The 15351-nt window shown below is 28.3% G+C and overlaps 1 protein-coding gene and 1 pseudogene across 1 annotated transcript; both read left to right on the forward strand.

Annotated features, from left to right (window-relative positions):
* Positions 1-279: 279 nt before the first annotated feature.
* LOC124935936 (secoisolariciresinol dehydrogenase-like) lies at positions 280-1204 on the forward strand. The gene is made up of 2 exons (XM_047476383.1): positions 280-308; positions 361-1204. Exons 1-2 carry the CDS (start codon positions 280-282, stop codon positions 1187-1189), a joined length of 858 nt encoding a protein of 285 aa, XP_047332339.1. The 3' UTR covers positions 1190-1204.
* Positions 1205-11558: 10354 nt separating this feature from the next.
* Positions 11559-12541, forward strand: LOC124935947 (annotated as a pseudogene).
* The last annotated feature ends 2810 nt before the right edge of the window (positions 12542-15351 follow it).

Consider the following 15351-nt stretch of genomic DNA (forward strand, 5'->3'; position numbering starts at 1 on the left):
ATATTTCCATTGTTTAAATTAAATTGAACTGGACTTTGGGAAGAGACATTTTCATGTGATTTCAATATTAATTAATTTATTGAGTCAACTCTTGTTGGCTTATCTCCAATTTTTCAAACTAATTAAGTACATTAGAATTAAATAATATAAGCTACATGTAGATCATATCAATTGAATCTATACAAAATAATATTAAACAAAAATCTTAATTTCATTTTAAATTAATCAATTTGAAGTTCTTAAACTGATGTGAAAGATCACATCTTCTCTGGCATAACCATGGAAGCATCTTCTTTGAGTGCTAGAAGGTAATTAGTTCTCTTTGTTTATCCTCTCATTTTAAGCTAGAACAATATGAAGCATTAATTTAATTACTTGCAGACTAGAAGGTAAGGTAGCAATCATTACCGGCGGTGCTAGTGGCCTCGGTAGAGCCACTGCGAAGATATTCGCACGATATGGTGCAAAAGTCATAGCTGCCGATGTCCAAGACGATCTTGGTCATTCCCTCGTGGATGAAGCCGTGACATCGAACCAAACCATCTCGTTCATACATTGTGACGTGACCAAAGACGATGATGTGAAGAACCTGGTCGATACGGTTATCTCTGAACATGGAAAGCTCGACATAATGTTTAGCAATGCAGGCATACTAGGTAACCTTAGCCCTAGTATCCTAACCGCGGATGCTGAGGACTTGAGTAATATATTCGGGGTCAATGTGTTTGGTGCATTCTTCTGTGCTAAACACGCAGCCCGGGTTATGATTCCCGCTAAAAGAGGAAGCATCATATTCACCGCAAGTTGTGTTTCAAAGGTAGCCGGTTTGGCATCTCACACTTATACTTCAACCAAACATGCAGTGGTCGGGCTGACCAAGAACCTATGTGTGGAGTTAGGGCAACACGGGATTAGGGTCAACTGCATATCACCTCATGCAGTCCCCACAACGATGTACAATTCAGCGATTCCTTTGGAAAAAGATATCGCGGCTCGTTTGGTGATGGATACGGCCGTTTTGAAAGGGGTGACACTTGAAGCGAATGATGTTGGGGAGATGGCAGTTTTCTTAGGAAGCGATGAGTCGAAATATGTTAGCGGGGTCAATTTGTTGATAGATGGAGGCTACACAACCACAAATTCATCACTTGGGGATGCTTTGGCCAAGGCATTAATTCATTCACCGTAATTAATTTTATAATCTAAGTCAATTTCAATTATACTAATGTGTTCAATTCCCCCTATTCTATTACTTAAAATAAGTCAAATTATGTTGTTTGATAATGTACTATGTTATTATACATTTATTTGGTAATAGTTCACTTATAATAAAATTGTTTGTGAAAATTATTAGCCTTTGTTACTTGTTCATTTGAATAAGTTGTCCTATTTAAACAGTGTTGGTGCTTGTCTATTGAGAAACATATTATTTCTGATAAAATATTCTAATTAATATATGAATTTTTTTCACTAAACCGGTTAATGCACCATCAATATCCACATTTTGAAAATACAATTTCTTCCATGTGACTTGGTATCTGAAAACAAATATCCACTTCATATATTGAATCAAATTAAAAACACAAATAAAAATATATTTTTGTAATGGACATGTTAGTATATAAAAATTAAATGATAATTAAACACACAATCAAGAATGAAAGAGAGGTATTGAAATAACCAAAAACATAAACAATAAGAAAAATAAATAAGAGTGACAAAATTTATTTTTAGGACTTTTTTTTATACATAAACTAGTTTTTCCGCTAAAACTCGAAACGCGTTAAATTATTGTATTTCCTGATTATAATAAATATTGGTCCTGAAAAATCTTTAAACGCCTCGGACAACTTCCCCAAATGTTGCAAATAAACGATTTGTCATTTAGTTAATCTTTCAGACTAATTTAGATGATCTTGCTTCTAATTTAGATCACATCTTCTCTGGCCTAATAATTTAGATCCATACTTGCTTCTAATAAAATAAAACCGGAACAGTAAAAGTTCTGTTAACACCACTGGAACTCTTTGGGACTTTTAACTATATAAAAATCTTCTTTTTTGCTAATCAGAATATTTTTATTTTATATTGTTAATGATGACCTTTATAATTAAAACTATTTTCAAAATATTGCAATATAGTTGATTTGTTGTCAACTACTCAACCAGCTCATTCATGACTTTAAAACAATTTCAGCTACTATATAATTAATGTGTTCTTTGAGAAAATATTTAATGTCAACTGTCCAGCTAGCTAGAATACGGATAAATAATGAAATGAGTACCATATATATTTATTTAAAATCAAAATACATAAAAAAAATAATTATCATGAAATGTGGTTTATTAATGAAGAACTACCTTAAATTCAAACAAAGTATAAGCAGGAAAATGGATAAAAAGAAATATTGAAAAAATATAAAAGAGCTACAAACACCATGTCAAATAATTTTAAAATAAGGATGTTTGATGTAACAAAAATATTTATTTTAACATTTTATTTGTTATAAATCCAATCTATAATTTTTCAAAAAAAAAAACAAAATATTAAAATATAGTAATGATAAGGGGAGCAAAAATTTGTAGCGAATGGGGCAACGAAAGACGTGGAGTAAGTAAATATTTATTTTTCTCTTTTCTCTTTATTAATAATTTTATCTCTCTTTCTCATTAATTTACATTTTTTTCCTCTATCTTAAATAAGACACATTCAATAAAATAAAATCATTTTTTTTATTAAAAAATATTTTATATTTTATCTCTTTACTTTTTATTATTATAAATATTTTTTTAATTATTATACATGTCGCATTTTAATTATTTCTCTCTCTCAACAATTTTTTATTTATTTATTGAAAATATTAAAATTTAGTTTAAATAATAAAAATGACTCAAATTAAAATAAATAATAATTAATTATGTTATATTTAATTAAAAACATTTACTTGGGTTAATTATTATTTTATATTAATAAATTGCATAATCTAATTAAAAAGTATCAATAATAAACTTACCAAAAAAAAATATAGTGATGAAATCAATTACAAAGGCTCGAAAAAACAATATCTAGTGTAAAAACAATACTAACGATGATGAAAAAACAATATCTAGTGTGATATCAATTACTAACGATAGTGAAAATATCTAGTGTAAAATAATACACTCTCCACTAAAAGTACGAGCGCGAGGTCGTCCATCCACAAAAAAAAAAAAATCGGTTATTGAACAAATTGTGAAGAAAAATCGATTACAAAAGCTCGAAAAAAGGTTTGATTTATTAAGTTTTAGACAATTATGTTTAGTATTAAATTATATTATTTTTATTCTAAATTATATATTATTTTTAATTTGTCATGTATATAGGAAGTTTTCGATGTCAATATGTTGACGATAGAAGACTCTCGTGAAAACTATTATTGAGTGATGATTAAAGACAATTTATTAATTATATTATGTTGTTTGATTTTGTAAAAGTAGATGTTATAATACATTTTAGACTATATTTTTTTTTGGTAAGTTTATTATTGATACTTTTTAATTAGATGGTGCAATCTATTAATATAAAATAGTAATTAACCTAAGTAAATGTTTTTAAATAAATATATCATAATTAATTATTATTTATTTTAATTTGAGTCATTTTTATTATTGAAACTAAATTTTAATATTTTCAATAAATAAAAGAAAATAAATTGTTAAGAAAGAGAAATAATTAAAATATTTATAATGGCATGTACAATAATTTTAAAAAAATATTTATAATAATAAAAATTAAAGAGATAAATTATTAAATGTTTTTTAATAAAAAAAATTGATTTTATTTTATTAAATGTGTTTATTTAAGATAGAGGGAGAAAATGTAAATTAATAAGAAAAAAGAGAAAATTATTAATGAAGATAAAAGAGAAAAATAAATATTTAATTAGTTAACAAGTCTAATCAGCCTCTCCATTCACTATAAATCTTTAGCATCCCTATCTTTACTCATTAAAATAAAATTTGAAGTCATTTTTGCTCATGATCTTGGTGACTTTCTTAGCATAAAATGATATCTTATTTTTTTTATTCATTATTTAAATTTTATTTAGTGCGGTGTTTTACTCTTACAATATTTAACATACTATTCAATCAGATTTTTATTTCGAATTTTTTAATCTAAATAATATTTTTAATTTTTGTAGATCGTATGTTGTTCGTACATTTTAATCGTGTTTGTGCTAATTTCTCAAGTCTGGTATTCGTCTAATTCTTTACAGCAATGGAGATGATGATGTCGGATCTAAAATTCTTTTATTTTTTTAGTAAATAGTTTTTGAAATTTATCTTTAATCTCGAGATCCTTTTTTATATGTATTTTTTTAATGATTTATAAGAGACTAAATATTACGGGTTCAATTCACACTTATAACGCCTTAAGATGAAGTATGTGTCATGACTAGGGGTTCATGCTAGCAATTTATATTCAAACAAAAATGTATCTTTTAATGATTTTATGAGTTTCTTACTATTCTGACCATATTGTGACCATATTGTTACATGATCATCAATTATCATTTGACAGTACATTTTTTTAGCATTGCTTACAAACCCTAAATAAAATATAAATTTGACTGGAATTTTGGGTAAAAATTCTTTTAATATGTTTTATGTAGAGATTTTTCTAATTCTGATGTTTGATTGTTCTATTTTATTATCTTATTATAAATTCAAATGAGTTTTTTCTAGTTACTCTGTAAAATTTGATTGATTGGTAGATATTTTAATTAAAGCTTTAATTTTTTTTTTAATTTTGTTATTTAAGATCTAAAACTTTATTTAGTTCATTTAAATTTTTTTAAATATTATTTTTTATTATTTACAAATTAGTATACTGTATATATAATTTTATAGTTGATTGAGTGAGAATTATTTTTTATAAAAATAAAAACAAATGAATTGAAAAAGAAAAAGAAGCATATATGTGTATGCCACTTGTCGGGTCGATTAGGGCCAAATAGTGCTGGTAGGCCCAAGATTAACAAACTATCTAATTAGTTGCATGATTTTGTAGGTTTTATTTTGAATTTAAAAGATAGATCAATTGTCAAGATTTATGAGTTTTCTTAATAAGCTATATATGTTTTGTTTCTAGCAATCCAAAGACATCACAAGAAATCACAATTTCCAAAATTTGCAGATCAAATCTCAGGCCTTAATCTTATTCTTTTGATAATCTTCCTAAATTTCAAAATGTTATAGAAATTATGTAATATTTAAATTTATGCACGACTCCATACAACTATGACTTATCATCTTTAGTCTCTTTTTGATAAAAAAAAATGTTGCTCTTAATATATGTTATTAAGTTTCTTATATAGTTATAATGAGGTATTAAATCACTAGCTACACCTACGAAGAATGCACATTTTTTATTAGGTTGGTTAGGTGAATAAATATTATATTAAGATTATTTCTAATGAACTATTATGCTTCTAGATAAACAATTATGGACTATAATTATGAAATTTAATCAAATTTAATAGTAATAGAATACAATTTAAATAAATTAACAGCTAATGTCCTTTTGAAAAGCAAAAATACTTTTCTAACTATTAAATTAATTTTGAAATCTTAAATATTCTTATATGGATAATATTTGAATTTCTTTTTTTTATGCAAAAGCAGTATAAATATTTGAAATTACAAGACAGAACAATAAGCTAAAAATGGAGTGTATGGCGGGAGGGGATCAACTGTTTCCTTCATGTGCCCTTGTATGTTTTATTTAGGAAAAGTCAATTAACAAATATTTAAAAAGATAAATAAAAGACATTAAATTATGTCGTTATATATTTATTTTTCAAATGAAACATACAATTGCACATAGGATGAATTAGAACCAAAAGATTTGTAATAATGTAATCCCTTAGACATTAAATGCTGGGGTGAAACAACAACCGAATGAACTCCAAAGTTACTCATGAGTCTCGAGATCCATTCAGTAACGAGATGACAATGTGTTGCAATAAAAGAAACCAACGAAGAAGGTAGAATCCTATGGGTATAGAATGTTGGGGTGAAACAACACTTAAAAACTCATCATAACAAAATAATGGTAGTGTGTTGACTAAATAACCAGTAAAGAAACACATATGATTGGATTAAAACCAATAAAAATATGAGCATTAATAATGAGATAAAACAACAACTGAAAACAAAACTCAGAGAACATGATTATCGAACAAAGTAGGAATATCAACATAATTATTTGAAAAGAAAAAATATTATTAAAATATATTAATAATTAATAAAGCATTATTAATAGCTCTCCATCAATGGCTAAAGTAGTCATTGATTGAGGCAACAAAAAACTAGATTTTGTAGTTCAAAAACAAAACTTTCGCTTTCATACCATGTTAGAATAAAGGAAAATTGTATTGAATGTTATCTTGAATTATATAGGGTATGTCTATTATATAGACATTACATTGATCTTATAAGAAAACTAATATAATAATATAATATAATAATTATTAGAACGGAATGCGTGAGAATGACGTAAACAATAAAAAGGACAGAGATTTAACGTGATTCACCAAGATAGAACTTGGCTACGTCCACCCAGAAGAGAGAGATTATTGAGAAGATTGTTTACAGAGATGATGTGACAAATTAGGGTTATAACACGAGTTTATATATAACACTCGGTCCCCTAAAACCCTAATATAGAAACCCTAACAAATAGAGAATTGAGTCGGCCCATTAAGAAGGCTCAACTATTTAAGTCTATTTAACAAATCTCCACCTTGACTTGAATTCTCTCAGATGTCCCAGGTGCATTAGTCAATGCCCAGATCTCCCAAATACATTCGTCAATGTCAGATGGCCCAGATGCACTCGTCGGTGTCGGATGGCCTAGATGCACTCGCTGGTGCCGGATGACCCAGATGCACTCGTTGGTGCCAGATGGCCCGGATGCACTCGCTAGTGCTAGATGGCCCAAATGTATTAGTCAATACTAGATGACCCAGATGCATTTGTCAATACCAGATGGCCCAGATTCATTAGTCAATGCCCAGATACATTAGTCAATGCCTAGATGATCCAAATGCATTAGTCAATGCCCAGATGGCCCAGATGCATTAGTCAATGCCTAGATGGCCCAAATGTTCAATCTTCTCTATCTCTCTCTTCTAAAGTTGCCCTTAGGGCAACTAACAGTTTCTAACGTTAATCAACTCCAAACAATGTTGGAACTTGCTATGAGGAACTGGCTTGGTGAACATATCAGCAGGATTGTCAGCGGTTCCTACCTTTTTCACCTTTATCCTCTTCTCAGTCCTTAGGAAATGATATTGCACGTCAATATTCTTAGTCCGTTCATGATGAACTTGATCTTTGGCTAAGCATATAACACTCAGACTGTCACAGAAGACAGTTGTTTGATCCTGATGTTGGCCTAGATCACTAATTAGTCCTTTCAGCCATATTCCCTCTTTAGCAGCATCTGTTAATGCCATGTACTCTGATTCTGTTGTAGACAGAGTCATAGTAGGTTATAGAGTCGCTTTCCAACTAACAACTGAGCCCCCAAGAGTAAATATATAACCAGTCATAGATCTCCTACTATCAACGTCTCTAGCATAATCAGAATCTGAATACCCAGTAATCAGACATTGTGTATCAACTCTATATATGAGACCAACATCAAAATTTCCCCGTAAATACCTGAATATCCTCTTCATAGCTTGTCAATGCTCCTTCCCTGGTTGTACCATAAATCTGCTCACAATAGTCACTGCCTGTGCCAGATTTGGTCTTGTATAAACCATAGCATACATCAAACTCCCTACTGCACTAGAATAAGGAACTCGAGTCATATACTTTTTTTCTTCATCTATATGAGGAGCAAACAATGTAGTAAGATGAATATTAGCAGCACAATGTGTATCTATAGGTTTAGCTGATGACATCCTAAACCTTGACAACACCTTCTCAATGTAACTTTTTTGTGATAAGAAAAGTTTCTTCTGGCCTCTATCTCTAAGAATCTCCATTCCTATAATTTTTCGAGCTGCTCCTAGATCTTTCATCTCAACTCAGCATTTAGAAGATCTTTTAGCTTCTGAACATCTGTTTTGCTCTTTGCTGCTACCAACATGTCATCTACATACAGGACTAGGTAGATTAATGAGTCATCCTTCAACTTGTTGTAGTACACACAACAGTCATATGCACTCCTCTTGTAGTTAAGAGACATCATAAAGTTGTCAAACTTCTTATACAACTGCCTTGGAAACTATTTAAGTCCGTATAAAGACTTCTTCAACTTGCAAACATATTTTTTCTTTCCTGGAACTAGGAAACCTTCTGGCTGAGTCATGTATATTTCTTCCTCTAACTCTCCATGTAGAAAGGCTATTTTCACTTCAAGTTATTCGAGCGTTAAATCTTGATGTGTCACTATTGTTAGTAATCAACTATATGAAGTTCGAAAAATGGTTTGCAGACTTGAACATATTGAGTAAGTCAAAAGAAACTACACATATATGGTTCAAGCTCTAAAATATACATGCACATATGTACAATTTCGAAATAGTTTTAACCGTTTTTCAAAAAAAAAAATTGTATGCATATATAATTTGCAACATAATAAATATCAAGATTTTGAATTGTTTTAAAATGTTACGTATAATTCATTCAAATTTGCACCAACATCACTATCAATTTAAGTAATTTAAATATTTTATAATTTCTCAAATGACACTGTCAAATTTGTACCACACCCTACATATAATTCCATAACACTGTTTCTTCAAACCCATAATTCTTTCATATTTCCACATGTATCACCATTAGACTATCCGTCAAACCTATATAATTCACTCATATATACTACCATCACACTATCCCTTCAAATACATATAATTCATTCAAATTTGCACTCACATATATCACCAATTATCCCCTGAACACATATAATTCACTCAAATTTATATTTGCATATTCGAACTCTAGTCTCGAGTGTGGAAGATGATCACTTTAATCATTAGAGCACTGGGATGATGAGTTTTATTTATAATTTTGTGTATGCATATATATATTTTGTAACATAATAAATATCAAAATTTTGATTTTTTTTATAAAATTATTATAATTTCTCAAATAACATCATCAAATTTGCTCCACACCTTATATACCACCATCATTCTATCTCCTCAAACTCATATAATTCATTCAAATTTGTACTCACATATACTACCATCATTTAATTTTATCCCCTCAAACTCATATGATTCATTTAAATTTGCACTCACATATATTACTATCTCACTATCCATTTAAACACATCTAACTTATTCAAATTTGCACTCATGTAGATCACCTCCACCATACTATCCCTCAAACACATATAATTACTTCAAATTTACACCCATATACTAATATCACACCACCACCATACATATAACTTTTTAACTCTAATCTCGAATGTGAAATGTGATCACTTTAACCATTATATCAATATTATATCAATTGTGATTGTTGAGATTTATTTATAATTTTGTGTATAAATATATATTTTTTTATAAACTAAAAAATATTAATATTTTGTTTACTTTAATTAAAAAATATTAAAAAATTATTTTTATTTATATGCTAAAATTAATTTTTCAGTAAGAATATTATTTAACCTTTCATGTCAATATAAAGTGTCAATATAAAAGAGACAAATAATAAACAAGATTAAATTATTTTTATTTAAATATATTGTAAATTAAGTTTTAAATAGTTAAGTATCATTAATTATATATATATTAAGTTTATTATTATAAAATTAAAATAATGTGTTATATAATTCATAATACATAATAAAAAAATTTAAATTTTAAACCGCAGTGTGTCTGTTTATCATTATGTTAAATTTAAAATAAAGTTTTAAAAACTTAGTTGGTTAAAATTTATTAAGTTGCAAGTTCGAAATTTATATGTAATATTTTTAATATTATTTTTTTTAATTTAATCGTTTTAAATTTATGAGTACATTAACTCGTGACTCGACCCAAATATTTATTTACTCTCATATATATATATATAAATTAACAACAAATTTCGACCCGAAAAATAAAAAATTTAGAATTAAAAATTATTATATAATTAAAATTTTATATTTATTTGTTAGGTTACAAGTTCGAAATTTATATATAATATTTTTAATTTTTTTTATTCTAACTGTTTATACTTTATTAACAAATCAACTCTTGACCCGGCTCAATTTCCATTTATTCTTTTATATATATATAAAACACTTTTTAGTTTGTGTCTCATTCACCCCTCCTCATGAAATGAATAGATTATGTCCACATATCATGATTTGGTGCTAGTGGCAAGACAATTAATTTTATAATTATATGGCAGTTATATATATATATATATATATATATATATATATATATTAATATTAGTTAAGTGATGTGAATTGGTTTAATTAATAAAAACAATTAAGTTTATAAATTAATAATGTTTTTGTTCGGTTTCCTTATGAATTAATTCTAGAATGTTGAAGGCATTGAATGAAAGCAAATTGAAAGAAAAGTGTAGCACATTTTGTAATGTATTTTCTCATGAACGTACGTGTGATGTTAATTTGAGTGATTTGTTTTCTGAACTAAAAATACTACAAGTTGCTTTACCTAGTTTGGATATGCCCGCTGCTGAAATTCTTGATTTTGTAATATCAATAGATTGTTATCCTAATGTCTCTATTGTATATCGAATTTTACTAACATTGCCTGTTATGATAGCTTCTGCTGAAATAAGTTTTTCTAAGTTAAAATTATTGAAAAATTATCTAAGATCTTCGATGTCTCAAGATAGATTGAATGGACTTGCTATTTTATCTATTGAAAAAGATTTTTTGGAATATATTGATTACAATACAATTATCAATGATTTTGCATCTAAAAATGCAAGAAGAAGTCACTTTCGTTGACAATTTATGTTGCATCTTTGTAGATATTGGAATGTTATTGAAGATCAACGGTGAAACACAAGTGGAGTTTATGCGTAGGTCCCCAATTTCGTGCTTTCGACTCAGGCCTAAAAAATCTAAGGAACGGCACTGATTTTAAGCACTGTATAATATAATTTTGATGATAAGTATAATTAATTTTTAGATGTATATATTCTCTAGGATTATGTGAATTTATAATAAATTTTGTGTGAATTTATAATAAATTGTGTGAATCATATATGCAGGGATACATTATAATTGTTTGAACAGTCAACGCGCGGATTATGGATAGAGATGTGAAAAAGATTTATTATATTATAAATAAGTTATTTTTTATTCTTAAAATATTTTTTAAAAAGTTGAGATTAGTATTATTTTAAGTCAACTTTTTACCTTTTTAATAACTTTTAATAAATAAATTTTTGTTATTATATTTAATCATATTAATTTATATTCGTCAAGTGTATATCTTATCCATGTATATATATATACTATTCAATCAAGTGAAATTAATAGTAAACCATAACAATCTGTATATATTCTTTAAGAGAAACTAAACATTTTCAAAGATGGCAGCTTCAACACTTTTAGTTTCCGCTGCCAAAAGGTATCACATGTATGTATATGGTTTAGATAAGCCCTCGTTGATTCAGCCTATTCGCTCTTAATCGAATTGCGCAACAAACATTAATAAAATTAAACCTTCCTTACTCATTTATTTCTTCTATACATTTTTACAGGCTCCAAGGAAAGGTGGCCCTAATCACCGGTGGTACAAGCGGCATAGGGAGGGCAACGGCACAACTTTTCGCAAACCACGGTGCTAGAGTTGTCGTGGCCGATATCCAAGACAAACACTTCCCTTCCCTTTCCGATCAAACCAGCCCAAACGAGACCATATCATTTGTGCACTGCGACGTAACAAATGAAGCTCAAGTGAAAAATGCGGTAGATTCCGTCATGGACAAGTACGGAAAGCTCGACATAATGTTTAGCAATGCTGGGATCTTAGGGGATGTCGGTCCCACCATCATGGACACGGATCTCCAAGGTATAAAGAGTCTGTTTGATGTGAACGTGTTTGGCGCATTCATGTGCGCCAAACATGCGGCTAGAGCAATGGTTCCAGCGAAGAGCGGGAGCATTATTTTCATGGCTAGTTCCGTATCGGTTGTGACTGCCTTTGGTAGCCATGCTTATAAGGCGTCGAAGCATGCTTTGGTGGGTCTGACGAAAGGGTTGTGCGTCGAACTTGGTGGAAACGGGATCAGAGTGAATTGCATTTCTCCTCACGGAGTGTAAAACTCCGTTGGTTGCCTTGTCAATGCAATTGTCGAAGGAAAAGGCGGAGAAATGAATTTCGGAGACAAGAAACCTTAATGGTGTGATTTTGGAAGACAAGGATGTGGCAGAATCGGCACTTTTTTTGGGGAGCGACTTGTCTAGGTATGTTAACGGGTTGAACCTTGTAGTGGATGGAGGCTATAGCACAACTAATCCAACATTAGGTGATGCTTTTAAGAAGATTATGTCTAATGATACAACTAATTAGAATTAAGGTTGTTATGAAAACATTATTAAAAGAATAATTATTTGAATGTTGTAAGTTGTCTGTTTAATAAGAGAAAAAAATTGTTGCTATAATTTAATATATTTGATCAATAATATGCTTTCATGGAAGAGTGAAAAATGATGATTTGAAATATAAGCACGAGGGTTTAGAAATTGAGGGGATCTATCAATATTGAGTTTGGTGATTCTCATTGAAATTGTTTTTATTTGATTAATTGGTAAAGATAAATTAATTTTAAGATTAATACTTTTCTAAACTAGTTGATCTTAAATGAATTTAGTCCTGAAATATATTATATTATGATTACTTACTCATGTAAAAGATGAGTGGATTTGATTTGAAACCTAATATAAAAAATAAAATAGGTTCTACACTCTTGTCTTTCCCTTTTTCATCTCATCTTGTTTAAATCATGATATTACAACAGAAATATCAAGTACATTTAGATATTTATGTAGATTTTGATGTTTTTTATTTGTTATGGACAATTTTATGTCTTTCTTATTCAAAATAAAATTACTTTTGAAAAAAACATTTCAAGTAACTAATTAAAATCATTGAAAAATTGAAAAGAATGAAAATAGAGATACAAATTTTCTAACTGTTGTTAAAAAAATTAGAAAAAATTTCGTGTTATGGATACGAATAAAAATATAATTAAAATAAATTTAATAATAAATAATAATAATATATATTTAATGTTAAAAATTTATAATAAATCACGAATAAAAATAGGACACTTCCATTCTACATTTTATTTATATCGGTAAAACAACTTATCTTCTCACATATCTTATCACATATTTTTTTTAATGGACCTCTTATCTCTTAACCTTACATTTTCACTTTAGTCAATCAAATATTGGATTAATATTATATATTAATTAGTTAAAAAGTTGAACTTATATTGTTAAAATGTCCTGCATTCATCAAATTTGGTGTTGAATTTAAAATATAAAGTGTTATTAGCCTAGTTAGTTAAAAGATAGTACTTGTTTTGTTAGGTTGTAAGTTCGAAACACACATATAACATTTTGAATTTTATTTTTAACCGTTTTAAATATATATAGACGGGTCAACCCACAGTCCGACCAAGTATCAATTTACTCTCACATATATATCTAAATTAATCACAGCTCTCGACCCGGCAATCCGAACACTTTAAAAATTAAGCATCATTATATATATATATATATATATATATATATATATATATTATTTAGTTAAAAAGTTAACTTATATTGTTAAAATGTCCCGCGTTTATCAAATTTGGTGTTGAATTTAAAATATAAAATGTTGTTAGTCTAGTTGATTAAAAGGTTATACTTGTTTTGTTATGTTGCAAGTTCGAAACACATATATAGCATTTTAAATTTTATTTTTAACCGTTTTAAGTATATATGAACGGGTCAACCCACAATCCGACTCAAGTATCAATTTATTCTCACATATATATCCAAATTAACCAAAAACACACATATAACATTTTAAAATTTATTTTTAATCGTTTTAAGTATATATGGGCGGGTCAATCCACAATTCGACTCAAGTAATAATTTACTCTCACATATATATCTAAATTAACCAAAACTCTCGACCCGACAATCCGGACACTTTAAAAATTAAGCATCATTATATATATATATATATATATATATATATATATATATATATATATATATATATATATATATATATATATATATATATATATAAATTAGTTAGTTAAAAAGTTGAACTTATATTGTTAAAATGTCTCACATTCATCAAATTTGGTGTTAAATTTAAAATATAAAGTGTTATTAGTCGAATTGGTTATAAAGTTGTACTTGTTTTGTTATGTTACAAGTTCGAAACACATATATAGCATTTTAAACTTTATTTTTAACCGTTTTAAGTATATATGGACGGGCAACCCACAATCCGACCCAAGTATCAATTTACTCTCACATATATATCCAAATTAATCACAACTCTCGACTTGGCAATCCGTACACTTTAAAAATTACGCATCATTATATATATATAGATACTAAATAGACTATGATTATAAATGTTTGTGAAATTTTAACCTTGTTTTATCTTAATAATTATGATAAAGTATGTCACAACTTATAATAAATTAATGGATTTTTATGATGTTCGTCGGAGAGACAACTTGTCCTCTTGTCAAGATCTGTCTCTTCACGGCACAAAAGTTTAGTAGATTTATTATTTTTTATTTGTCTTTTGAGATTGTCGTGGAGGGATTCTTTTTTAGATCATATATGCTTTTTTAGATTAAAAGTGTAATTAATTTGATTCGGTGAAATTGCATTGTCATCGGATTCCCAGACCAACCCCAGACCGTTGGTCGTTGACAAAGCCTGAAGACATTCGTTTTGATGCTTGAGGTGTTGTTGCCGCACCATCCAGATCCCTTTTGCGTCTGAATCGGTCAATGCGTGATGATGGTCGTGAGAATAGGACTGATAGTTGTTTCCACTGGAGTAGTCTTTAATAAGCACTTATGCTTGAATGTCATATATATGTTGAATTGATTTGGCATAGTTGGCTGTTTTTTGAGTTTTTTCTTAATTGAAACTCATGATAAAACAGGTTTTTCTTAGAATGTCATTGTTTTGTTGAGTTCCTTTCTATCACAATTTGGCGATCTTTGCAAAAATATAGATTTATTTTTTATGCGTTTTTCCGAATGCATAGTGTGTTTATTTATAGGATATAATGATCTTAACTTAATTTAGTAATATCTTAATTAAATATTATTATTTTTAAATATATCATATTAA

This window comes from Impatiens glandulifera, chromosome 1, assembly GCF_907164915.1.
Source record: "Impatiens glandulifera chromosome 1, dImpGla2.1, whole genome shotgun sequence".
NCBI lineage: Eukaryota > Viridiplantae > Streptophyta > Magnoliopsida > Ericales > Balsaminaceae > Impatiens > Impatiens glandulifera.

Bases quoted from the DNA above. Each gene is read 5' to 3' on its own strand.
- LOC124935936 (XM_047476383.1), top strand. From the start codon at position 280: ATGGAAGCATCTTCTTTGAGTGCTAGAAG. The intron at 309-360 runs GTAATTAGTTCT...AACAATATGAAG, and splicing joins TCTTCTTTGAGTGCTAGAAG to CATTAATTTAATTACTTGCA.